Source organism: Piliocolobus tephrosceles, chromosome 19, assembly GCF_002776525.5.
Source record: "Piliocolobus tephrosceles isolate RC106 chromosome 19, ASM277652v3, whole genome shotgun sequence".
Taxonomy (NCBI): Eukaryota; Metazoa; Chordata; class Mammalia; order Primates; family Cercopithecidae; genus Piliocolobus; species Piliocolobus tephrosceles.
Genome location: NC_045452.1, coordinates 23667093 through 23694488, shown reverse-complemented (window position 1 = coordinate 23694488; position 27396 = coordinate 23667093). Strand labels below are relative to the sequence as shown.

The window sequence follows — 27396 nt, the reverse complement described above, 5'->3', positions numbered from 1 at the left end:
CATCCCTGAGCCTTGGTTGGTCCAAAGGGTCCGCTGGCTTTTATTGTGTCTCTGCAGAGGGGCTGGGACCTGTGCTGGGCAGCTCTGTGACACAGTGGGGCCAGCAGCAGGGTGGCACCCTCACCTGTGGCTCAGAACCTACTTCTGCTGCTTCCCCACCAAGAGTGGAAGCCAGCTGGCCAGAGGTTTTCAGCCACCAAAAGGGTCCAGGCAGGCATCCCCCTGCCTCCCCCAGCAGTCTGCACAGGGTCATATTTCCAGTATAAAGTCCTCTGAAGGCCCCTTCAGCAGGAGGCCCCTGAGAGAAAATCCAGCCATATGAGGCTCAGTCCCTTCAGCCAGAGCTCAGACCCAGCTCCAGGGGGCTGGGTAAATGTGGCCTCTCCTTCTGGAAGGGGCTGGCTGGTGCTCTCCACCACAACCACACCTCCACCTCTTCTTCCTCTCGACCTGCCTCCTTGTGGCCCCTTGAGCCCTGAGCTGCTCCAGGGCTATAACTCAGACTGGGATCTGGAGATCCTTGGGCCTTTTCGGATCTCTTTCCGCTTCTCCTCTTTCTTCCGGCGTTTCTCTTCTTCTCTCAGGGCCTTCTGGAAAGGGTCAGTGCTGGGAATGAACTGAAGGGAAGAGAAGAGAAGTCTGATTTAGTCTGTGGCAGCAAAGAGCCTGCTCTGAGCTAGGCCACCGGCGGGCTGTGGGAATAGGAAGGTTCCCTGGACACAGGCCCTGCCCCAGACATGGAGACAGTGAAATGGGTTTGGGGAGAACTGCTGAGTGTGTGTTGGAAGATACGCAGGAGTTTGCCAAACCAACAGCATGAGGGAAGAGAAGAGTATTCTAGGTGCAGGGACAGATGCTGAGGTGGGAACCTACATGGGGCATCTGAGAAACGATACACAGATTCCTCCAGGGTGAGGGGATAGAGTGGCTGAGACCACCACAGACCCGGGAGCCCCACACCTGCTGCACCCTTCGGGAGGAGAGGAGGGAGGTCAGCCAGAGTCACAGATGACAGAGCAAGTAGCGGGGGTGGAGGATAAGGACTTCATTGGCAGCGGGGGATGGCAGGGGGGAGGGGCATTCTTCAACTGCAACCCAGGCCCTTGGCTTTCCTCCCTCATCTCTCTCCAGACCGTCTCATCTAACTCATAGCTTCTGTTGGCCTGTGTGGTCAGTTACGCCTCAAACTTGCATCTCCATGTTCAAATGCCTGTCTGAGACCTCCTTTAGGATGTCCCAAATGCACCCTAGACTCAGTATGGTTCCCTCTTCCCAGAGTACCTGTTCTGATGAGCAGCAGGGCAGAAACCCAGGAGCCCCACCTGTACCCGGCATTTCCTCTCCTTCTTTGGGTCCATCACCAAGGCCTGGCTGATTTCAAGCCCTAAATCTCTCAAACCCATCCACTTCTTTGTCTCTACTATTGCTGCCCCCATCACCACTCCCGCCTCTCTGCTGGATGACTCTAGGGGCCTCCCAAGGGCTTTCCACATCCCCTTTGGTCCCTCTCAAGTCATTCTCCTCACTGCAGTTGGCGCTTTCCTTTTCTTTTCTCTTTTTTTTTTTTTTTGAGACAGAGTCTTGCTCTGTCCCTCAGGCTGGAGTACAGTGGTGCGATCTTGGCTCACTGTAACCTCTGCCTCCCGGGTTCAACCGATTCTCCTGCCCCAGCCTCCCAAGGAGCTGGGATTATAAGCGCCCACCATCACACCTGGCTGATTTTTGTATTTTTAGTAGAGACAAGGTTTCGCTATGTTGACCAGGTTGGTCTCGAACTCCTGACTTCAGGTGATCCACCCACCTCAGCCTCCCAAAGTGCTGGGAATTACAGGCATGAGCCACTGTGCCGGACGGATCTTTCCAAAATGAAAATCTGTTCATGTCACATTCCAGCTTCCACAGCTCTCCATGACTCTCAAGACAAAGTTCTACACGGTGTATCTGCAGGTCTACCCCGGCTGCCTCTCTGTTCCTACCTCATATCCTCCGCCTTTATGTTCTTGGATTCCCTGTACCCTCTCACTTCCAGGCCTTTGCATGTGCTGCGGCCGAGGCCCAGAATGCTCTTTCCAGCACCCACCCTTCTGCCACATTAGCTCGGGCTTAGCTGGTTCACTGCCCTCTAGACCTGCCCTGACTCCCTGAGAGGCTGCTCCTGGTGGTGTGCTCTTTTCGACTTTGTGCTGATTCCTTCTTTCTTGTGCCCATCGCCCTCCCAAACAGCACATTCCATGAGGGTAGGAGGATAGTGTCCTCTGCCACAAGGCCTTAGCACAGAGTCTTCCTGGCTTTTCGAGAGCACTCAATATGTGTTTTTTTCAATGAATGAGCAAGCCACGTTAGAATAGGAAATACAATAGTACAGCAGGTCCTCGAATAATGTGGTTTAGTTCAAGGTCGTGTCATTATAATGTGGATGAGAAAAAAAAAAACAATCGATTGCTGGCTGGGGCCACTGTGTGGAGTCCGCACATTCTCCCCGTGTTCTGGTGGGTTTTCTCTGGGTACTCCAATTTCTTCCCACATCCCAAAGATGTGCATGTTGGGTTCACTGGCATGTTTATACCGTCCCAGTCTGACTGTGGAGGTGTGTGTGAGTGCGCCCTGTGATGGGAGGGCGTCCTGTCCAGGGTTGGTTCCTCCCTTATGCTCTGAGTTGCTGGGAGAGGCTGGACCCTGAACGGGACTAAATGGATAAATAATTATCTTACTTGTTTTGACGAATCTTTCTTAAATGTATGTATAGTTCACATTTATTTCAATGTTTCATATTAAGAGTGTTTTGGTCTTTATTTTGAAGACTGGAGTTGGGCACTGTGGCTCATGCCTATAATCCAAGCATTTTGGGAAGCTAAGGTGGGTAGATCACTTGAGGTCAGGAGTTCGAGATCAGCCTGGTCAACATAGCGAAACCTCATCTCTACTAAAAAATACAAAAATTAGTCAGGTGTGGTGGTGAGCGCCTGTACTCCCAGCTACTTTGGACGCTGAGACAGGAGAATCACCTGAAGCCAGGAGGCGGGGGTGGTTGCAGTGAGCCGATATTGTACCACTGCACTCCAGCCCGGACGACAGAGCAAGACTTTGTCTCAAAAAAAACAAAAAACAAAATCTGGTAATGGTTTTTTGACCAGAAATATGCTGTAGTAACTTAACTCTTAATTTATATCAATTAGCCTATGGTAAGTTGGTTTGTAATACATAGATTCACTTAAAGTCACAGTTTCCAAGAACCTATGGATGATGTTAAGTGAAGATGTACTTTGTCTACAACTGAGGTAGCTGTGCTGTAAAACACACCCTTTTATTTGTTCTTAGGGCAATAGTGACAAACGTTTGATCTGATCAAAGTAGATACTAAAAACAAACAAATGGCTCCACCTTGTGGAGTAATCTGCCTAAGTCATGACCCTGGAAGATGAGGGGATTCACAGAAGTGTAGCCCAGAGAAGGTAAGTGAGTCACACAGCATGTGGTAGGCCCAACTAGGACTAGCCTCTCAGGCTGCACACTTCCCTGCCTAGTACTTCCCTACCACACTCTGCTCCTATCTCTGTGAGTGAATCCTGATCCACTTAAGACAGGGAGCTGGGAGATCCCTTAGGCCACAGAGACCCCATTCCTCTCTGACTCTGGCTGGGCAAGGGCAAGTCAAGAGATCTTAGCCCCTTCAGTCTCAGCGGGCTCAGCTCAAACTAGCTGGGTCAGAAGAGAAACACACCCATCCTTTCCCCACCCCCTTCTCCACCTAGGCCTGGCAGTGCCTACTCATCTTTCGAGTCTACTTTAGATGTCTCCCCAGGAATCTTCCCTGGCCACCCCTGATGGCACCTGACCAGCCTGGGTCAGGTCAGCAGGCTGACGGCCAACACAGCATTGTGGTTAAGAGCATGGCTCAAGGGGCAGACCACATGTATTTGAACCTTCATTCCATCACTTACTGGCTGTGAGACCTCAGGTTGATTACTGTACCTTCCTGTGCCTCCGCTGTCTTCACTGTTAGGCTAGTTATCAATTTATTTCCTCTCTATTCCAAATTCACTCTTCATCGCCTGCTCTGTGAAAATGCATCTGGCTCCAGGATAGAGCCCCAAACTCCTAAGCTTGGTGTTGAAGGGCCCGGACCCCACGCTACATCTCCAGCCTTATCTCCTCCTGTCTTCAAGCTACCCTGCTCTGCCTGTCCCTGACAACAACCACATCCTCCATAGCCTCAAGCATGCCACTCTGGCCACTGCCTTCTATCTTCTCTAACTTCTTAGCCCTACTATAACCACAAGCAGGCCCTCCATGCTGCCAGCAATCCAGCCTCATTTCCTGGTCTGCTTATCCTCCTGCTCTCCTGCACATACCTTCTCCTCAAGCCTCTGTGCTCCCCTCACTCCCAGACCATGACCTTGCTTTCTATCTCACAGAGAGGATGAAAGCAGCAGGAAACAACCCCCACAGCTCCACCACAACACCCACCAACCCATTTACTTCTGTGCCCACATGCTCTGCCTGCCCTCCTGTTCAAGGTTAAGGATCTGCTCTTCTGTACAAGGCCAAGCCTTCCCCCAGCACTACAACTCACCCCTCCTCACCTCCTCCAGATAAGGCTCCAGCAACCTGGCCCCTGGCCTCATCAGTTTCTCCCTCTCTAATGGATCAGTCCCATCCACATAGTGCAAGCCTGCTGTGGTCTCTCCCAAGGACTAACATTTGAAACCACATTGTCCTCCAGCTATTCTCCCATTACACTGCTCTCTTTGAAAGGAAAAGTCTTCGAAAGGGCTCTCCACACTTGCCACATCCACTTCCTTTCCTCTCATTCTCTGGAAATCCAATCTTTTGTTCCCAGCACCCCGCCCCCCAAAGCAGCTTTTATCAAGACCACCAGTGGCCTCAACATTGCTCGGTCCAGCAGTCGATTCTCAGTCCTCGCTTACCTCCCAGCAGCGTCTGACAAGCCAATCGCTCCCTCCCTACTTCCTCTAAAGCTTTCCTCGTGTGGTCTCTGGGAAACTCTTGGGGTGGCCACCATCATGCTGACTGCTCCTTCGGCGGGTTCTTGCTGCTTCCTCCTCAGTCCTTCAACCTCTATCTCCAGCCCCATCCCAAGCCTCAGTCCTCAGACTGCTTCTATACCTGCCCAGTGCCCCAGGTGACTGTGTCCTGTCTCACAGCTTTTGGTGCCTTCTACATAGGCATGGCTCTGACATTTACAGGTCCAGCTTCTACGTCCTCCCTGAAGTCTAGAGTCAAATATCCAGCTACCTCCTTGACATCTTTACTCTGATGTTCACCAGGTGCAGGAAAAAACTCTTGATACCCTCTCCAAGGATTTGAAAAAATGACAGTCCCATTCTTCCCGACACTCAGGCCAAAAGTCTTCTTGTCATGCTTAACGCTCCTCTCTCTCTCACCACAGCTGCTTCCTCAGCAAATCCCACTGGCTCTACTTCCAAAAGAGAACCAGAACCTGACCATTTCTCACCAGATCCACTGCCATTGTCTGGTTCAAGCCACTATCAACTGCCACACAGATGAGCACAGCAGCCTCCACCCCTGTGTCCCTGCTCCCGGTCCCCGACCATGCTCCACACAGCAGCCAGATGATCCCTTTAAAGTGGTAAGTCTGCACCTGGAATCCCAGCTACTCAGGAGGCTGAGGCTGGAGAATCTCTTGAACCCAGGAGGCGGAGATTGTGGTTAGCTGTGATCACACCATTGTACTCCAGCCTGGGCAACGAGAGCAAAACTTCATCTTAAAAATACATATATACATAACGGATGGGCGCAGTGGCTCATGCCTGTAATCCCAGCACTTTGGGAGGCCGAGGCGGGCGGATCATGAGGTCAGGAGATCGAGACCATCCTGGCTAACATAGTGAAACTCCGTCTCTACTAAAAATACAAAAAAAATGAGCCGGCGTGGTGGCGGGCACCTGTAGTCCCAGCTACTTGGGAGGCTGAGGCAGGAGAATGATGTGAACCCGGGAGGCAGGGCTTGCAGTGAGCCGAGATCACGCCACTGCACTGCACTCCAGCCTAGGTGACAAAGCGAGACCCCATCTCAAAAAAAAAAATATGGATGGATGGATGGATAGATAGATAGATAGATAGATAGATAGATAGATAAAAATAAAGTGGTAAGTCACAGCCTGTCACCCTGCTCTCCAGGTCTCTCAGGGTAGGTGCCAAAGCCCTTGTGAAGACCTCTGAGGGTCTCAGGATCAGGCCTACAACTCTGACCCCATTTCCTCACACTCCCCAGCCCCAAATATGCTTCCAACTCACAACCTTTGTACTTGCTGCTCCTTTAGCCTGGAACGTTCTTCCTTGGGATACACAGATGGCTCCCTCATCTCCTTCAGGTAATTCAGGAAGACAGTATCCAGACCATATGAAATAGCAACTGCACCCCATCTCACCCTGGGCATTCCTTAACCACATTCCCCTTTTTTCTCCACAGCCCTTGTCACCACCTACGATATTATATATTTTTAAATTGACTGCCTGTCTTCCCCAACTAGAATGCCACTCCCAGGAGAAAAGGGCTAGCCTGCTTCCCCAAGGGGCAGGATGCAATAGATACTCACTTGATGCCGAATGAACAAATGTGGTATGCATCTGAGCTTTTGCAAAAGTTCGTCCCTCTGCCTGGAAGGCCCTGCCTCAGCTGGTCCACCCAGCAACTAACTCATCCCACAGCCTCCACCACCTCTCTGCCGAGGCTGGGTCAGGCTCCCCTCAGAGGTCTACAGCTCATTATGCTTCTTACCACTATAACAGTAACACTGGATTGGAACTGTTTCCCTGCTGCCTTCCCCATCAGACTGTGAGCATCTGAGAAGCTGGGACAGGGCAAGCCCCCTGGACAGGGACAGTGGTTGGCACACACCCTGATATGAGTTGACTCTAGTGATGGGTACATAAGAAGTAAAACTCAGAACTCTCACCAGCATGGAAGGAGTGTGTGAGGGAAGTCGAGCAAATCCGGGGCTCCTGCGAGACAAGCTCACGTGGGATATCAAAAAGTGAGGAAAATCTCGGAACTGTCCCCAGCCAGCACGTAAGGAAAGTATGTTGCTGCTGTGGTTACATCCAAGTACAGCACATTATGATAAAGCTGGACTCAACTTATCATGGCACCCATTCTCTCTGTGGCCTACACTGTCACCCTCCTCCTGCGTTTAAGTGAGGCATCTATGACCTGCATAGCAAGAAGAACTGGCGTCACAGCAATAAAGCATCTCTATGGGTGACCCCTTGCTGGGAAAGGCAATCTGTCATAGCCTTGAGTGTCCACATATGTTTTCTTGCTGTATAAACCAAGAATGGAAGATCGTGGCTGTTCTTGATCTGGGCCATTTATCAGGGTAATGATTGCAGCAAGCAACCTTGGGGGATGTGTCATTTCAGCTGGGCATGCAGGGGTGGCAGCTACCCCACTGAGGAAACCACATCCCCCACTCTGCCACATAAAGCAAAGCCACTGGCTCAACAGGACCCTCGATTCACAGGTTCCCCCAAATACTCAGGCCTAGCCCACTGTAATTCAGCTAATATAAAAGCTAACAGTGTTGTACAGAAAAGAGTTAACACAGCCGGCCTGACTCCTATCCTTTGAAAGGCCTGCTTCCAAGGTTAGCCCTTGGCAGACATCTGGGAACTTGCATTTCAGGAGGGCCCCCACCACCCTAACTGCTAACAGTGGTTCACTGTGCCAAAACTGTTTGTGCAAACAATATGGTTTCTGCTGAATACATACTTTACTCCTGGGAGTTTGCCATTTTGACATAAGTTAGGCAAAAAGTACCCACATGACTAGCTCCCAATAAAAACTCAGACACTAGGTCCCTCATGAACATTCCTGGTAAAAAACATTTTAAACATGTTGTCACAACTAATTGCGGGAGGAATGAAGCACATCCTGTTTGACTCTACTGGGAGGTGACTCTGGAAGCTGAGCCTGTTTCCCCTGGACTTTGCCTGATGCACTTTTCCCTTTACTGATTTTGCTCTGTATATTTTCTCTGTAGTAAATCGTGGCCATGAATACGACCATATACTGAGTCCTGTGAATCCTCCTATTGAACCATCAAGCCTGGGAGTGGTTTTGGGAACCTGACACAGGTGTCCATAAGCAGCAGCAGTCAGCCAGCCCCAGTAACAATGCTGGTGGACTAAGTGCCATAAAGGCCAGTCAGACAATGGCCTGAATTAAAACCTATCACCCTTGCCTTGGATGACGCTCCTTTCTAACAACTATGCATGTTATATTCTTACTGACTATTGTCAGTGTCCTGGTCATCCGGAGATTACAAAATGGCAGATCAAAGATACCTACCCCACTCTTTTTATTTATTTTGAGACAGAGTCTTGCTCTGTCGCCCAGGCTGGAGTGCAGTGGCACAATCTTGGCTCACTGCAATTTCTGCCTCCTGGGTTCAAGTGATTCTCCTGCCTCAGCCTCCCGAGTAGTTGGGACTATAGGTGTACATCACCTCGCCTGGTTAATTTTTGTATTTTTAGTAGAGACAGGGTTTCACCATGTTGCCCAGGATAGTCTCAAATTCCTGACCTCAGGCAATCCACCTGCCTTGGTCCCTAAGTGCTGGGATTACAGGCATGAGCCACCATGCCTGGTGATACCTGTCCCTCTTTAGGGCCACAAACTATGGAAACAAACTGTAGTGACAAACTAGACAGCCTGGCTCACTCGTTTAGATGCCCATCATAAAGCTCAATCTCTGATAAGACCAAATGGAGTCAAACTGCTGATCAAGCCTACTTCATCCAGATCACTGCCACCTAAATATATCATTGTACTTGGCGTGGTAACATTACCCACTACCAAGGAGCGGCACAAAACAGAGGACTCTATATTTCTGGTTCAACTACCTGAGTCTCTGGTTGGAATGGTATGGCCTGAGATTGTTAGGATTGTGACCACTTGGCTGAGTATCCTGCTGCTGATTTCCCTGAAGTGGCCCATGTGGGTAAAGATAAGAGATACAACAGGTCTCTATACATCTGTAAAAATGCCCTGGTCCCATTCATACCTGACATTTCTGAATGAAAGGTCTAGGTCATAGTAGGCAACAACTGGAGAAAAAGTGAAACTATAGATGCTGGCATAGGTGGCATAGAACATATGCTTTTTGTTTTTTGAGACAGTCTCGCTCTGTCACCAGACAGGAGTGCAGTGGTGTGATCTTGGCTCACTGCAATCTCCACCTCCCGGGTTCAAGCAATTCTCCTGCCTCAGCCTCCTGAGTAGCCAGGACTACAGGCATGCGCCACCACACCCGGCTAATTTTTGTATTTTTAGTAGAGATGGGGTTTCACCATGTTGGCCAGGACAGTCTTGATTTCCTGACCTCATGATCTGCCCACTTCGGTCTCCCAAGCACACATGGAGTTTACAGCAATAATCCTGCCACCCGGGGAGGAAATACCTTAGATCCCAGAAAGTTCAGGGAACAATTAATGCTCTCTTTATCCCTTAGATCCATCACTGCCACCTGGCAAAACAATCCCAGGGTCTGCCCAAGCCCAGTGGCAGCTGCAGCTGTCAATATGGCCAACTGTTGGGTGTCTCATTCCCATCCACATGATAGAAAAACTCACATGGACATGTCAGTAATGAGCTATTCTGCTATGTCTAATGCCATCAAAGGTAGTTCTCATCAGTGACCTTGTGCAGACATACCAGCAGCACCATTTTGTTTCAACCTGACAGATACAAATCCATCTGCTTTTCCTGATGTGTGAGTAGCCTTGGATTATACCATGTAGGGCAACGAGGCTGAAGCTCCACAGTGACACTGCCCTCAGGCTCAGCTAAACATTGTTCTGGTGACTCAAATCAAGTGTAACATGTGGGAGAGAATGGGTCATGAAATGTCTCCTTATGGGGGCATGAAGGTTGCTTGGGTCCATCTATTGCCCCCTGTAATTATTGGTAATAACATCAAAGATTGGCAGGTCAATCTAAACTCTCTTATATGGGTGGTCGTGGATAAGAGATTGGTCTTAGACCATATCCTGATTATCCAAAATGAGACTTACTGGTCCTCCAGTACCTTCACAGCTGGTTGAGTCCAGGACCCTGATCAATATTGCAGGTTAGGGGCCAGGCACAGTAACTCACACCTATAATCCCAACACTTTGGGAGGCTGAGACAGGAAGACAGCTTGAGCCCAGGAGTTTGAGACCACTCTAGGCAGCACAGTAAGAACCTGTCTCTGAAAAAATAATAATTAGCCAGGAATGGTATCACACAGGCCTGTCATCCCAGCTACTCAGGAGGCTGAGGTGGGAGGTCTGTTAGAGCCCAGGAGTTCAAGGTAAGCTAGGTGGGTGACAGAGCCTGGGTGACAGAGCGAGACCCTGTCTCTAAAAAAAAAAAATAATAATAATGTAGGTTGGCCTTATCCTGCTATTCAGAATATAGTTGATAGTAGTCTGAATTAAATGAAGTATGAGACTAATTGAACAGATTTGGTCCTAGCCTCTATCAGTCAGATTAATTAGACTGAATAGCACATTTGTGTGAAAATTGGAGTTAAATCAAGCCATGGAGGGCTTGGGGCAGACTGTTGGCGCAGCAATCCATCATGGCCCTGAGCATCCCTGCATATTCTTGCAGTGTACACCAAAGATACAAAGCCCTAACCACCCTTTACCTGGGCTATGTCTCAGGACTATGTTTACAGAGAGCAACCTTGAAGGGTGTGGTGATATCTCCTCCCAAAGAGCACGTTTGCTATAAAAAATCATGAATTTCCCCAGCTTGGCAGTTCTCAGCTGTGATGCACACCCCTTGTATGCACAGCGCCCACCTGGCCCCCTCTGTGTCACCCCCATGGGACTTGGGGAACAAGGTGAATCAACATAATCAGGCCAACAGTCTAGCTACTGCCTTTGCTGTAATACAGTCCAATATCTCTGACCTGTCAGTGTCCATGAAATAGTAGCAGGCTAGCTTGTTGGCCTGGAGGCAGAGTTAAATCCTAGACCCCTCAGACACCCAACACGTCTCCCTACACCAGGGACTAGCATGTGGTTTGACAAGTCCAGTCCTCCAGTCACCATGGCCCTTCCTTCCTGCCCCTCCTAGCCCTGCCACTTCCGATGCCTTCCTCACTCTATCGTATCTGTCCCTGTCCTTTTTTTTTTTGAGACGGAGTTTCACTCTTGTTGCCCAGGCTGGAGCGCAATGGCACGATCTCAGCTCACTATAACCTCTGCCTCCTGGGTTCAAGCAATTCTCCTGCCTCAGCCTCCTGAAAAGCTAGGATTACAGGCATGTGCCACCACACCTGGCTAATTTTTTGTATTTTTAGTAGAGACGGGGTTTCACCATATTGGTCAGACTGGTCTCGAACTCCTGACCTCAGGTAATCCACCCGCCTTGGCCTCCCAAAGTGCTGGGAATATGGGCATGAGCTACCACGCCTGGCCTGTCCTCATCTTTTATCCCAAACTTACAGTTCTCAAAGCCCACCTTAGCCCCCTGGAATAAGAGCATGTACAGGAGTGCGGGATGGAAGCCCAGTTGGTGCTAAGAGGTTCAAAGGCAGGGAAGAGCATGGCTTGACCTCCCTGGCTGCCCTGATATCCACCTGAAGTGGGATGCCTGTTTTGTGCTGGGATGGGTTTGTTCATAGCCACCTAACTACCTCCCATGGTTGGAGTTCACACGCTGTGGAAAGACAGGGAGGCTGTCTTGAGGGGAGCAGTGACTTGCCCACAGGCTCCAATGACTCAGTGATGGCTTCTGGACCCAGGCCCAGGCTGCCTGGCTCCAAGTCCAAAGCCACCCAAGGTCCCCAGCCCCTGCAGGCCTCGGTGTCCTATGGCCCAGCAGAGGCAAAGCAGACACAGGCATAGGCCCTGGCAGCTCACCTCTGTGCGGTCGATTTTAAATGGGTTCTGGAAGTCGGAGTCTTTCTCACTGATCCCCAGTTCCTGGGCCATCTGCAGATGAAGAATCACTCGTCATCCTCTGCCTTCTCCTGAGTCCTGCTCACCAGAGAGTCACTCCCTCCATGCTGGGACCCAGATTCCAGACTTGGGCAGATGTGGGCCAGGTGATGACCCCATGGGAACTGGGTGAGCACAGAACCCCTTGAAATGGGACCTCTGTGGCCCAAGATACCCTGAAGCTCCACAAAGAAAATGTAGCCAAGCACTGACGTTCAGGCCCGACTGAAGGCAGATGTGAGGATCCTAGTCCACCCCAGACAGAGGGCTCCCAGGCCACCTCCACCCCAGTCCTTACCAGGCTGAGGATGGGCGAGTGGGGCCCCTGGTCGAAGACGCCCGTCTGGTTGCAGAAACTGATGCCCCAGCGGATGAGGAGGTTCCAGTTGGAGTTGTGGTCAAAGTAATAGTGCACAATCCTTGGGAAGCGCAGCACCACATCGCCGAAGAAGGCCGTGTTCTCTACCACGTGGGAGAAAGCTGGCAAGAGGACCCTGATGAGTGGCTAGGGCAGATGCTCTCCTGGCTGCCTTGCTGGTCCCTGGCATCCTCCAGAGAATAGAGACATCCACCAAACCCACCAAGCAAGGAAGGAACAGTGCCTACTGACCACAGACTGCCAATCACATGTATAGTGCGAACTAGGGCCTTACATCCACCAGCTCACTGAGTCCTTATAACTACTTTTAGAGGGAGATGTGGCTGCTGTTCCCATTTTACAGATGGGAAACTGAGTCTCAGCAGCTAATGAGTAGCAAATCTGGGCTGCAAACCCAGGTCTGTCAGCCCAAAGGCACATCTTGCTGCTTAGAAGACTCATCTGCTATGGGGACCAGAGAAGTGAGTGTTGTTTTGTACACAGATGCTGATGTATCACATGAGGCTTTGCTGGGCTTGACCCCCCAACCAACATGTTATCCAAATGTCCAGTGCTGGCCCTGGTGTTAATACAACTAGAATGTCTGTGAGACCTCAGGTCTCTTAGGATGGCCAGAGAACAGGCCAGCATTTTTCTTTTTTAATATTTTTTCCATTTTATTTCATTTTAAGTGCTTAAGTTCTTATTTTGAATGAACGAATGAATATAATTAATTAATTAATTAATTAATTACTTTAGAGGTGAGGTCTCACTTTGTTGCCCCGGCTGATCTCAAATTCCTGGCCTCAAGTGATCCTCTGGGATTATTGGCATGAGCCACTGCACTCGGCCTGAAATTATCTTAGACTTACATTATACAACATAAATTTCATTCATTTGGCTTCCTCTAATGTTATCTTTTTTTTTTTTTTTGAGACGGAGTCTCGCTCTCTTGTCCACGCTGGAGTGCAGTGGCGAGATCCTGGCTCACTGCAACCTCTGCCTCACGGGTTCAAGTGATTCTCCTGCCTCAGCCTCCCGAGTAGCTGGGATTACAGGCATGTGCCACCACACCCGGCTACTTTTTCATATTTTTGGTAGAGAAAGGGTTTTACCATGTTTGGCCAGCCTGGTCTCTAACTCGAACTCAAGTGATCTGCCTGCCTCGGCTTCCCAAAATACTGGGATTACAGCGTGAGCCACCATGCCTGGCCAAGTGTTATCATCTTATATAACCAACATACAACTATCTAAACCAGGAAATCAACAGCAATACAATACTACCAACTAACCTAACAGACTTAATTTGAATTTTCTGTTTTCCCACTAACGTGCTTCTACTGATCAACAGGTCAGTTTAGACTGAGCTTTGTTAGTGTGCTGCAGGAAAACAGCCTGCTGCGAGACAAGCGTGGCACCATCTTGAAGCCATAATGGCTGAGGTTTGACCGCTGCACACCAAAGTATTCCGCAGCAAGGTCTTTAAACAATGCCTGTAGCATAGATAACCCCTCAAAAAGATGATTATTTAACTTCCCCAGTGGTCACAAGTTTCACACGAAAGCCTGAGATGTCACCAGCTGCATGTTTTAACCTAAAAGCTTGCTGTATAAACAATACTTTTGGCCGCGTGTCGTAACTCACCCCTGTAATCCCAGCACTTTGGGAGTCCACGGCGGGTGGATCACTTGACATCAAGAGTTCGAGATCAGCCTGGCCAACATGGCAAAACCGCGTCTCTACTAAAAATACAAAAATTAGCCGGGCCTGGGGGCACACGTCTCTAATTCCAGCTGAGGGAGGCTGAGACACAAGAATCACTTGAACGTGGAAGGCAGAGGTTGCAGTGAACTGAGATTGTGTCACTGCACTCCAGCCTGGGTGATGGAGTGCGACTCTGTCTCAAAAGAAAAGAAAAGAAAAAGAATAGTTTCTGTACAAGCATTGTCATCTGCAAAATAACAAATAAATACTTTCTGGAGGTTGGGTGCAGAGACCACCATCTCATTTCTGCCTGAGACATGGCTTCTGTTCAGAAGTTCCTAATGAATGTTTCTTTCTGAGAAACTGGACCTCTCAGCTCCCTTGGCCTTGGAGGGTAGGTTTGCACAAACCTGCTCACCACAGAACATGTGTCCATCACGGTAGCAAGTCCCCCAGACCCAGGTTAGCCAAAAGTATAACTGTGTAAACAGCTCTAAGCAGTCCCTATAACTGTGTAAACAGCTCTAAGCAGTCCCTATCTCTTAGCCAGCCCCTAAGAGAGGGCCCAGGCAGCCCTCACTAGCACGAGCCAGGCCACGCAGAAAGATAAGTAGACTCCAAAGATATGCCAGCGTGGGTCTGAGACATGTCAGGCAGGGACCTTGGGGCTTCAGAATAATCTTGAACCTCAAAGAACTCAGGAAGTCAGCTTGATTCAGAGGGAAGAGCCAAGGCAAATTACTTGTACTCTTTCATATAGAAAGTAGAGAGAACAGTGTCTTCCCCCAGAGTTATGGTGGAGATTAGAGGTGATGGTTGTAAAGTGTCCACTATGTAATATATAAGAGCTGCTCCTATCCTCTCAGTGTAAATCTAAGAAATGCTATTGTGGCCAGGTGCAGTGGCTCACGCCTGTAATCCCAGCGCTTTGGGAGGCCGAGGTTGGTGGATCATAAGGTCAAGAGATTGAGACCATTCTCGCCAACATGGTGAAACCCCATCTCTATTTAGAATACAAGAACTAGCTGGGCGTGGCAGTGTGTGTCTGTAGTCTCAGCTACTTGGGAAGTTGAGGCAGGAGAATCACTTGAACCCAGGAGGTGGAAGATGCAGTGAGCTGAGATCACACCACCGTACTTCAGCCTGGCGACAGTAAGACTCCGTCTCAAAAAAAAAAAAAAAAAGAAATGCTATTGCTAAAATGTAGCCAGTTAACGAGGAAGGCCACTCACAAAACGCCCGTCTGCCCAAGGGGACCACTTGGAAGGTGCCACAAGAGGGTACTTCCGGGGAGAAAAAAGAATGACAAGAACAGGAGAGAAGGAGCAGCTAGAGAAGATCGGGTGGTGCGGAGGACAGGGCAGCGTAGGGCAGACCATACCATCCTTTAGCTTCTCGTCCTGGGGGAAGGGCCCATCTGGGAGCACATCAGCAGCGGTGAGCACTGTCCGGGAGTCCTCCAGCACCTGAGGGAATCCCGCCAGGGCTGAGTGGCTTCACAGTGCCCATAACAGACTGCTCCCGTTCCCATTTATTTAAACTCACTTCAAGTCTTATGAGCACGCAGTTCCCTTGTCCCTGAACACCATCCCCTTAGGGAACTCCTATTTACCCATCAGTGCCCAGATCAAAGACTGGACCTGCCATGAGCTGCCCCCTGCCTGTACACACCTTAAAGAGCCCCTTAAGCATGACATCAAGGATCTTGTACTGCTGATGGATGTCGTTCAGCTGTGCCAGGTTCTTCAGTGCCAATAGCTGCTCCCGCCGCTTCACCTCAAACATCTTCTTGTCTGGGCAGCATTAAGTTAAGGCGCTGGCATCAACAGCCCTGCCTGGACAATCGAGCAGTCTTGTCTTAGAAGGCTCATTCCTGACCAGCAAGTATCTGCAAGGGTCATGGATGCCCAGGGCTAGAAGCCTCCAGGAAATGAACAAACTGACAAGTGCATGGCCCTGCAAAGCACCATTCATCCAGTTCCCATGGTGCTCCACACCCAGAAGCCTGAAACCAAGCCTCCAGACATGGCTCCTGCCTTCCCTTCGCTGTGGTCTTCCTGCCCTCTCCACAAGCATTCACTGTTCCAGAGCCTCCACCTCTCCACTCATGCTGCACCCTCTCTGTCCAGAATGTCCCCCACTCTCTTCTAGGAGTTTCTATCCTTTCAAGGCCTGGCTCAAAAATCATCACACAGTGTTTCCCCTCCTGTGCCCATCAGAGTACTGGTCACAGAGTAAAATGATCATTTGTTTGGATACTTTCTCCCCCTAGGCTTATGGACACCTCAAACCCACAGGACTCGTTGTAATTCATCTTTGTGTCCCTGAGGCCTGGCCTGGAGCAGGTGGCCCAGTTCACCAGAGTCCAGATGGGCCAGTAATCCAGAATTCCTGAGTCTCCACCCAGGATCTTGCCCACAAGGTGCCAGGCCATGCACAGTCCTCACTGAGCCTTTGCAGTCTAGAGATGGGCCTTATCATCTCCATTTACCATATGCGGAAGCTGAAGCTCCGGAGAGACCTGACTTGCTCAAGGTCTGGCTAGAGCACCTCACTTTTTCTCCCTGTTCCCCTCAACTGGGCCTGCTTATCCCTGGAATCCCCGAGTAGAGAAACCTCATTTATAGACCCCTCAAAGACAGCTCATTAACTACCAACCCTAAAGGATACAGATCTCCAGGCTTGGGTCCAGGGAAGTCCTCAAGGTGCCAGTGGCTCCCGTCCCAGACAAAAGCAAGACAAAGAGGAAGGCCAGGAACTGGAGAAGGTCCATATCCAAACCTCTTGCGCTGGAAGAATAACCCAAAGAAAGAGAGACCCAGAGATTGGTGTTACATAAAATAGAGGGCAAAAGTGAACAGCAGCTTCCCCTGAAACAGCACATCCTCCGAATACTAAATACCCAGCTTTGGGGAGCCCTGAAGCTGCAGCTCCTATCCCAGGGCCAGCAGGCACACAATACAGACCCATGGGATGCTAGGAGGTGGGAAGGAAGATAAGTGTGAGTAACACAAGGACGCTTAGAGCACTGGGTCAGCGGCTAGAGCTCTGGGCTGGAGCCCGGCTCCCACTCCTGACTCTGGGACCTCGAGCAGCTTGCCCAGCCTTTCTGAGCCTCAGCCTTCTCAGCTGTAGAACAGGGATAAGGAGGTCACCTTCCTGCTGCAGGGAGGGAGGTCTGGGTGAGGCACTGTGCCTGGGGAGGAGGGGCTCATCAACAGTATTCCCTCCACATCCCCTATCTTGGCCTCCCAGGAAAGCATCTGGTCAAGGAAGCCCAGGCAGAGGAGATGTGAAACTTCTGGGGTTTTCCTCCTTCCTTGACTTTTGTCATCAGAAAGGAAGAAGGGACAAAGGGCAGGGAGGAAGGCAGGGCAGTCTCAGGGTAAGGGGACTTGCTACTCACTCACTCTGGAACCACAGGTACTACATACAACACCTGTTCATATTCAGGCAACATGCCACAATTATTTATTTATTTTGATTAATTTTTCTTCTTTTTTTTTTAAGATGGAGTTTCATTCTTATTGCCCAGGCTGGAGTGCAACGGCGCTATCTCGGCTCACTGCAACCTCTGCCTCCTAGGTTCAAGCGATTCTCCTGCCTCAGCCTCCTGAGTAATTGGGATTACAGGCATAAGCCACCATGCCCAGCTAATTTTGTATTTTTAGTAGAGATGGGGTTTCTCCATATTGACCAGGCTGGTCTCAAACTCCTAACCTCAGGTGATCCGCCCGCCTTGTCCTCCCAAAGTGCTGGGATTACAAAAGTGAGCCACCGCACCTGACCCTTTTTATTTTTTATTTTTCCTTAGTAGAGATGAGGTCTTGCTATATTGCCCAAGCTGGTCTCCAACTCTTAAACTCAAGATACCCTCTTGCCCTGGACTCCCAAATGCTGGGATTACAGGCATGAGCCACTATGCCCGGCCAACACAATTATTTATTGAGTACTACGAAGTTCACTTTCCTGGTGATTCCCAGGACATACATTACTGCCTTCCACCCTTCCTCTTTCTCCCCTTGGAAGGATGCATCTTTTCACTTGGTTGGGGTGGTAATTCTCTTAATGTTTTTGTTAGCTTTTGTAATTTTTTTTTTTTTTTTTTTTTTTTTGAGACAGGGTCTTGCTCTGCTGCCCAGGCTGGAGTGCAGTGGCACAGTCAAGGCTCACTGCAGCCTCCACCTCCCAGGCTCAAGCCATCCTCCCACCTCAGCCTCCTGAGTAGCTGGGACCACAGGTGCATGCCACCATGCATGGCTAATTTTTGTATTTTTCCTAGAGGTGGGGTTTTGCCACATTGCCCAGGCTAGTCTTGAACTCCTGGGCTCAAGTGATCCACCCACCTTGGCCTTCCAAAGTACAGGGATACAGGTGTGAGCCACTGCACCCGGCTACTGTAGCTTTTTTCTCTGGTTCTAACTCTGCTGTTATGGCCTGACACTCAAATATTCTGTCTTGAGGGCCTAGAAAAGCAATGTTTTCCTTTAGTATAACTTGATTCTGTACTTTAGGCTTTTCTTGATGTGCCTGAATTGTTCCATTTAACCAGGAAATTTCTCATGCTTTTAACTAAGAAACAGGTATTCCCCAGTTGAAGGTACTAGTTTTTGTTTTGTTTTGTTTTTTGAGATGGAGTCTTGCTCTGCTGCACAGCCTAGAGTGCAACAGCACAATCTCGGCTCACTGGAACCTCCGCTTCCTGGGTTCAAGCGATTCTCTCTGCCTCAGCCTCCCAAGTAGCTGGGATTACAGCCACCCACCACCACACACAGCTAATTTTTGTATTTTTAGGAGCGACGGGGTTTTGCCATGTTGGCCAGGCTGGTCTTGAACTACTGACCTCAGGTGATCTGCCGCCTCGGCCTCCCAAAGTGCTGGGATTACAGTCGTGTGCCACCGCGCCCAGCTGGTGCTAGTTTTCTTATTTACATCCCACTATAACATGATGGAAACTCATAACCTTGGACACACTCTTCCTGTGTCTGATGAAATTCACAACTTTTTCATAAAACCTGAGCTATGAAAGGGTTAAGATTTTTTGTTTTTATACCCTTGTAACCTTCTGTATTGCTTGTGGCACATAAATAACAAATTGACAAATGTCCTTGTCCACTGCTGATTATAATGAACTTCCATCAGATTTTTAACCATGGGGTCAGGCGTAGTGGCTGATGCCTGTAATCCCAGCACTTTGGGAGGCCGAGGCAGGCGGATCACAAGGTCAGGAGATCCAGACCATCCTGGCTAACACGGTGAAACTGTCTCTACTAAAAATAAAAAAAATTAGCCGGGCGTGGATGCACGTGCCTGTAATCCCAGCTACTTGGGAGGCTGAGGCAGGAGAATTGCTCATACCCAGGAGGCAGAGGCTGCAGTGAGCTGAGATCACACCACTGCACTCCATCCAGCCTGGGCAACAGAGCGAGACTCTGTCTCAAAAAAAAAAAAAAAAAAAAATTAATAGTTTTAAAAGAAAAGATTTTCAACCATGGTTGTTCCAAGTCTTTGTCATCCGTGGTTCTGATTCTTCTCTAAAAGCATTTGCAATCAGATTCATAAAAAGACTCTAACAAGTAATCTTAAATACAAGTTTCTAAAAAGTTAAAAACTTTAAGATCAATGAACTAAATAAAAATTTTTCAGAACTCTAATGAAGAAACTGATGAATTCCTGAAATCTCTAGTCAAAATCAAACAGAACTCAATTAAAAACTGATGAAGAAGGCCTGGCGCGGTAGCTCAAGCCTGTAATCCCAGCACTTTGGGAGGCCGAGACGGGCGGATCACGAGGTCAGGAGATCGAGACCATCCTGGCTAACACGGTGAAACCCCGTCTCTACTAAAAAATACAAAAAACTAGCCGGGCGAGGTGGCAGGCGGCTGTAGTCCCAGCTACTCGGGAGGCTGAGGCAGGAGAATGGTGTAAACCTGGGAGGCGGAGCTTGCAGTGAGCTGAGATCTGGCCACTGCATTCCAGCCTGGGCAACAGAGCCAGACTCCGTCTCAACAACAACAACAACAACAAAACTGATGAAGATAATTTTCTTTTCTTTTTTCTTTTTTTTTTTGAGATAGGGTCTCCCTCTGTCACCCAGGCTCACTGCAGCCTCAACCTCTTGGGCTTAAGCCAGCCTCCTACCTCAACATCCTGTGTAGCTGAGGCTACAAGCACATGTCACCATGCCCAGCTATTATAATTTTTAAAATTTTTTTGTAGAGGTAGGATCTTGCTATACTACCTAGGCTGGTCTCAAACTCCTGAGCTCAAGCAATCCTCCTGCCTTGGCCTCCCAAAGTGCTGAGATTACAGGCATGAGCCACCCTGCCAGGGTAATGTTTTTATGACATATATTTGAAACATTATTGGTTCTTTACTTGTTTTGTTTTCTAAATTTAAGGAAACTTTTTCTCTTAAGCTATCCATAGTTTACAGCAATTCCTTAAGAAACACTTTTGTAAAGAGAGGTGGAAACATTTACTTTTTCTCCCTATTTAATCCATCTAAAATTTGAAAACTATTCATAATTATTCTTTTTGTTTTGTTTTGTTTTTAGACAGGGTCTCCCTCTGGAGTGCAGTGGTATAATCATGGCTCACTGTAGCCTTGAACTCCCAGGCTCAATCAGTTCTCCTGCCTCAGTCTCCCAAGGGTCTGGGAGTACAGGCATGCACCACTTACACCTAGATAATTTTTGTATTTTTTAGTAGAGATGGGGCATGTTTCCCAGGCTGATCTTGAACTCCTAGGTTCAAGAGATCAGGCTGCCATGGTCTCCCACAGTGGTAGGATTACAGGCATGAGCTACCATGCTGGCCTATTCATGAATATTCTTATGGCACTGTGGTTATTTGCAAAAGTCCAGTAAGACTTTGCTCTCTCTCTCTTTTTTTTTCTTTTTTTTTTTTGAGACGGAGTCTCGCTCTGTCGCCCAGGCTGGAGTGCAGTGGCCAGCTCACGGCAAGCTCCGCCTCCCAGGTTTACGCCATTCTCCTGCCTCAGCCTCCCGAGTAGCTGGGACTACATTAGCTGGGACTACAGGCGCCGGCCACCTCGCCCGGCTAGTTTTTTTTTTTTTGTATTTTTTAGTAGAGACGGGGTTTCACCGTGTTAGCCAGGATGGTCTTGATCTCCTGACCTCGTGATCTGCCCATCTTGGCCTCCCAAAGTGCTGGGATTACAGGCTTGAGCCACCGCACCCGGCCTGCTCTCTCTCTTTTTTTATTTTGAGAGAGTCTCACTCTGTTGCCCAGGCTGGAGTGCAGTGGCACGATCTCAGAACTTGCAATCTCTGCCTCCCGGGTTCAAGTGATTCTTGCGCCTCAGTCCTCCCAGTAGCTGGAATCACAGGCAAGCACCACTATGCCTGGCTAATTTTTGAATTTTTAGTAGAGATGGGGTTTCCCCATGTTGGCTAGGCTGGTCTTGAACTCCTGGCCTCAAGTGATCTGCCCAGCTTGGCCTCCCAATGTGCTGAGATTACAGGCGTGAGCCACTGCACCCAGCCTGTTCTCTATTATAACAGAATACAATAAATACTGCTTATATTACCACAGCTTTAACTAGAATATCATACTTGAAAATATGCATAGAGGCCGGGCGCAGTGGCTCAAGCCTGTAATCCCAGCACTTTGGGAGGCTGAGACGGGCGGATCCCGAGGTCAGGAGATCGAGACCATCCTGGCTAACACGGTGAAACCCCGTCTCTACTAAAAAAATACAAAAAACTAGCTGGGCGTGGTGGCGGGCGCCTGTAGTCCCAGCTACCTGGAGGCTGAGGCAGGAGAATGGTGTAAACCTGGGAGGCGGAGCTTGCAGTGAGCTGAGATCCGGCCATTGCACTCCAGCCTGGGCGACAGAGCGAGACTCCGTCTCAAAAAAAAAAAAGAAAAGAAAAGAAAATATGCATAGAAAGCCTGCCTTCAAAGATTCCCAGCCTTACAGTGAATGAGTAAAATCTGTCACTTCCTGGCAGGCCCAGGAACCTTATGACTGTGCAGTAAAATCTAAAGTCTGCCTTGGTTTTCCTTCCTAGCCTCAAACGGTTTTTAAACCTGGTATTCCTATGTGATCACTGTAAAGAGAAAATTTTGCTTCTAAAAAAAGATATAGTTCACCTGTTACTAGACTGTAGCCCTGTGCATTGTTTTTGAGTTCTCATTACCTACTTGTATACTGGATTAGCTCCTGAATTCTAGGTTCCTCCAATCCAACTTTCTTCCATGAAATTATTAAAAACGGGCACTGCTCTGTTCCTGAAGCCCTGTAAGTTGAAACTAGATGAACTTTAATGGACAAGCCTTGTGCCTAATGTATGGGTCACACAGAAAATTCACCAAACCTCTCAATGCCATAACCAGAGACATTCAAACTGCAAACCAGGTTAAGAAGTTGATGGTTTCATACTGTAGATAGCTTTTCCGAAGACACTGGAACAAGATTCCATATCATTTTGAGACTCTTACCTGTTTTTTGTTTGTTTTGTTTTGTTTTTGAGAAGGAGTCTCGCTCTGTTGCCCAGGCTGGAGTGCAGTGGCGCAATCTCGGCTCACTGCAAGCTCCGCCTCCTGGGTTCACGCCATTGTCCTGCCTCAGCCTCCCAAGTAGCTAGGACTACAGGCACCTGCCACCATGTCCGGGTTAATTTTTTTTGTATTTTTAGTAGAGACGTGGTTTCACCATGTTAGCCAGGATGGTCTCAATCTCCTGACCTCGTGATCCACCCATCTTGGCCTCCCAAAGTGCTGGGAATATAGGCATGAGCCACTGCATCCGGCCAACTCTTATCCGTTTTAATGTCTCCTTTTTTTCACTTGGCAGGATAATGGTGTTACTGAAATTTCACAATCAGTAGCTTCTGCTGGTAACTTGACAGAACCTGACCCAAGAGATCCTTTTTTTTTTTTTTTTTTTTTTTTTTTTTTTTGAGACGGAGTCTCGCTCTGTCACCCAGGCTGGAGTGCAGTGGCCGGATCTCAGCTCACTGCAAGCTCTGCCTCCCGGGTTTATGCCATTCGCCTGCCTTAGCCTCCCGAGTAGCTGGGACTACAGGCGCCCGCCACTTCGCCCGGCTAGTTTTTTGTATTTTTTAGTAGAGACGGGGTTTCACCGTGTTAGCCAGGATGGTCTCGATCTCCTGACCTCGTGATCCGCCCGTCTCGGCCTCCCAAAGTGCTGGAATTACAGGCTTGAGCCACCGTGCCCGGCCACCAAGAGATCCTTTAGGCTACCTCGTGGATGACTTTGGCAACATCCCTAACAGAACTGTTGATCACAACAAACAAACAACAAAACCCTAAAAAACTGTTGCTCACTCTCAGTTTTAACTCAACCCAGTTATGGCACAGTAGGTGGTAAAAACTGAGCTATATTATCTATTCACAAATGTTGGTGCTATTGCTAATACTACATACTGTACATTCCTCTGGGAAGCTGAGACCCAAATACAAAAAATAAAGCAGGTCTCATGGTTACAATAGGTCTCATCTAATTCCCAACAGGCATTTGATTTATTCAGTTGGTTGTCTTTAAGCCTAGATTCATGTCTCAGAATTTTTTTTTTTTTTTGAGACAGGGTCTCACTCTGTTGCCGAGGCTGAAATGCAGTAGTGCCACCTTGGCTCACTGCAGCCTCGACTTCCGAGGCTCAAGCAATCCTCATGCCTCAGCCTCCCCAGTAGCCTGGGACTACAGGCTCATGCCACTGTGCCTGGAGAATTTTTGTACTTGTTTTTGTAGAGATGAGGTTTTGCCAAGTTGCCCAGGCTGGTCTCGAACTCCTGGGTGCAAGCAATCCACCCACCTTGACCTCCCTAAGTGCAGGGACTGTAGGCGTGAGCCACCATGCTGGGCCTCTTAGAACTATAATGCAAACTGAGATTACTATATTGCTATTAATATTACTTCCTATTTTCCTATTTATTTATTTTATATTATTTTTGGAGACAGAGTCTCACTCTGTAGCCCAGGTTGGAGTGCAGTGGTACCATCTTGGCTCACTGTAACCTCTGCCTCCCAGGTTCAAGTGATTCTCCTGCCTCAGCCTCCCGAGTAGCCGGGATTACAGTTGCGCACCACCACGTCTGGCTAATTTTTGTATTTTTTGTAGAGACGGGGTTTCCTGATGTTGTCCAGGCTGGTCTCGAACTCCTGGGTTCAAGCAATCTGCCTGCCTTGGCCTCCCAAAGTGCCAGGATTACAGGGGTGAGCCATCATGCCCAGCCCTATTTTCTTTTTAAACTTTATACCTGTTACTTTTTAAATTTTTGGTGAAGTACCACTCCTAACAGAGTAATGCTGACCCAGAAGTTTGCAATTATAGCAAATGCCTATGGAACAGCCAAAATTGAACTTAACAATGAACTCCAGGTAGACTTATCTTGAGAGCCACTCCTTCCAAACCTCCCTTGCTGCTCAAATGTGGCTAAAAGGTATTTGGGGTTTTTTGAGGCAGGGTCTTGCTCTGTCACCCACGTTGGAGTGCAGTGGTATAATCACAGTTCACTATAACCTCAAACTCCCGGGCTTAAGTGATTCTCTACCCAACTCTCCCCTACACACTCCCCAACCAATGCCTGGATAATTTTTTTTTTTTTTTTTTTTTTGAGATGGAGTTTTGCTCTTGTTGCCTAGGCTGGAGTGCAATGGTGTGATCTCAGCTCACCACAACCTCCACCTACCAGGTTCAAACAATTCTCCTGCCTCAGCCTCCCTAGTAGCTGGGATTACAGGCATGTGCCACTATGCCCAGCTAATTTTTGTATTTAATTAAATTAAATTAATTAATTATTTTTTTTTTTGAGATGGAGTCTCGCTCTGTCACCCAGGCTGGAATGCAGTGGCATGATCTTGGCTCACTGTAAGCTCCACCTTCCTGGCTCACATCATTCTCCTGCCTCAGCCTCCCGAGTAGCTGGGACTATAGGCGCCTGCCACCATGCCTGGCTAATTTTTTGTATTTTTAGTTGAGACAGGGTTTCACCGTATCGGCCAGGATGGTCTCGATCTCCTGACCTCATGATCTGCCTGCCTCGGCCTCCCAAAGTGCTGGGATTACAGGCATGAGCCACCATGCCCAGCCCTGCCCGGATAATTTTTGTATTTTTTGTAGAGATAGGGTTTTGCCATGTTGCCCAGGCTGGTCTCGACCTTCTGGACTCAAGTGATACTCCCTCCTTGGCCTCCCAAAGTGCTGGGATTACAGGCATGAATCACTGCTCCCAGCCACTACAAGGGTTTGACACTGACTCCTAGTCACCAATAATTCCCTTCAACGTGGCAAGAGACCAACAAACCAAGATAGGTCCGTCCCAGCACTGGGGGACCTAACTACAGGATGCCCGATCTTAAGTCTTTTGGAGAAAGATCTTGACCAAAAGGGGGAAATATGAAAGCTGTTAGAATCAAAAGAGAGTCGTTTGTGTTAAAAACTCTGACAAATTTAAAGCATGATTCTCCAATGGGAAAAAAACAAGAACAACTCTGACAAATAAAACCAAGGAAGGTCGTGAAAAGAGGGTTCTCATGCACAAATGACTGATAACAAGATCAGAAAAAATGCAAAAACCACAACCCTGCACAGAGATCATTGCAAATTTACACAGAAAAATATTTCTGTGAGGACATCTGCCCTGCAACTGCCTGTCCAACCTCAGACTGGCACCACTCTTGCTATTCATCCTTGTAGCCAAGGATAACTATCTCAAAATAATTATGCAATCCTCATTTTTCCTTTCAAAACCTTACCAAATACGTACACAGGTTACTATGGCACACATATTCTCACTACAATGTCTATTCCCAAGTAAACATCATTTTTTCAGAGTCTCTCACTCTGTTATTTAGGTTGACAGTACCTACCACATTCTAGGCACTGTTCTAGAGGCAGGAATACAGCAAGAAATAAGACAAGCAAAAATCTCTGCACTCATCGTACTTATGTCTCTAGTAGGGATAAAAAACAATCAATAAACTTGTAAAACAATCACAGAAGGATGAGAGGGTGTTGGTCAGGTGCAAGATTACATAAAGTGGTCAGGAGAGCTCTCACACTTAGATTACAACTCCCCAATATTACCAATGTGAAATCAAGGCACAGAAAAATGAGGTGACTGCCCAAAGTCACACAGCTATTTCCAGGCCGAACCAAGAGTCTGTTTGGCTCTAAGTCCAGTGCTCTGTCTTCTGACTCTAAATGAGCACAGGCTACCTGAGATCAGAGTTGGCTACTGAACTACCAGGAGACCTGCCCCAGGGGAGAGATGCTCAGTTACAGACAGTGAGGGGCTGCAGAGGTCATCCAGAGAACCCCCTACCCCCAAGCAGACGAGTAAGTGAAACCTAGAGAAGGAATAGTCCAAGTTCACCCAGGACCCCCCACATTCCACCTCCTGCTCCAAACTCAAGGGAACCAGAACCAGGCTAGGGCAAAACTTTAGGAGACAAGGAGAATACCAGACAGCTGGCAATGACTGAAGCAGGGAAGTGGGAAAGAAAACCCAGAACAGCAGACTGCGGGACAGGTCCTGCTTTCCCTACTGTTACACTCACTTTTTCAGCCTCTCAATCCCGATCCTGCCCTGTGCGTCCCCCGGAGCTCCTCCTGGCTCAGCATGAGGCTCTGAACTCCTGCAAGGTACCTGGTAGTGGCGGGCCTTGAGTCGGCTACCGGGGTCGGGGGCCTGGATGGTTGACCCCGAGCCTTCGGGACTCCGGGAGGAAGGAGCGAGCCTTTTCAAGGAACAGAGGCGTCCAGGTCCACGAAACTCCCTCCCCATCACCTGCAGCCGGTTCGGAGCCCTCGGTTCTCTCATTATCCTCCCCAGGAACCTGCAGCCCCCCGCCCCTACCGCCACCTACCTGGCCAGGCGGTGCAGGAAGGGCAGGTGGCCGAGTCCTGTGCGAGTAGCTGGGCTCGAAGGTCCAACAGACTAACAGCAAAGGCACTGAAAGCAGGAGCAACCGGCTAGCAACCAAGAGCAGACCGCCGAGCACCGTCCCGCCCACTGCGCTGCTCCCGGCCAATGAGCGCGAGCCGCGACGCCGGGCTCCGCTGGCCTCACTTCCGGCCCTGCCCTACCGCCCCGCCCCGCCCCGCCCCGCCCCGCCCGACTCAGGCGTAGGTCCAGCGCGCTGTCGGTCCCGGCCTCATCCTGCCCCTCCTGCGGGCACCGGATTTGTGGCCCTGGATTTAGCTTGGGCTGAAGGAAGTTAAATCTGCAGGTGGGGTCTGTGCCCAATTTAAGGCGTGAATCAGCAAACAGGGGCCCAGCTCCTGTCGGCCAGGTGACCCTTTGCACGCCCTCCCCGAAACTGTGTCGTCGTCTGTGGCCGAGTTTTTAGATTTTAGATCGCAAGGTGA

At 49.0% G+C, this 27396-nt stretch overlaps 2 protein-coding genes across 8 annotated transcripts in view; both read right to left on the bottom strand.

Moving 5' to 3' along the window:
• SEPTIN3 (septin 3) overlaps positions 1 to 27396 on the bottom strand; it is a 429247-nt gene that overhangs the window by 181918 nt on the left and 219933 nt on the right. The gene's annotated exons all lie outside the window — the stretch shown is intronic.
• Positions 16 to 27039, bottom strand: CCDC134 (coiled-coil domain containing 134). 2 transcript variants are annotated; one of them, XM_023222248.1, is made up of 8 exons: positions 26895 to 27009; positions 26586 to 26674; positions 16707 to 16825; positions 15708 to 15829; positions 15418 to 15502; positions 12273 to 12454; positions 11897 to 11968; positions 16 to 617 (listed from the first exon to the last, which is right to left on the bottom strand). In XM_023222248.1, exons 3-8 carry the CDS (start codon positions 16807 to 16809, stop codon positions 492 to 494), a joined length of 690 nt encoding a protein of 229 aa, XP_023078016.1. In that variant the 5' UTR covers positions 16810 to 16825; positions 26586 to 26674; positions 26895 to 27009; the 3' UTR covers positions 16 to 491. The 2 variants fall into 2 exon arrangements, with proteins under 2 accessions (XP_023078016.1, XP_023078015.1); XM_023222247.1 differs by lacking the exon at positions 26586 to 26674 and having other exon boundaries at positions 26895 to 27039.

Coding starts and splice junctions, on each gene's coding strand:
- CCDC134 (XM_023222247.1), bottom strand. CDS start 16,809: ATGGACCTTCTCCAGTTCCTGGCCTTCCTCTTTGTCTTGCTTTTGTCT. Junction 15,830..16,706: donor GGACCCAAGCCTGGAGATCT/GTATCCTTTAGG, acceptor AATGCTGCCCAG/ACAAGAAGATGTTTGAGGTG. Junction 11,969..12,272: donor ACTCGCCCATCCTCAGCCTG/GTAAGGACTGGG, acceptor CTTCATCTGCAG/ATGGCCCAGGAACTGGGGAT.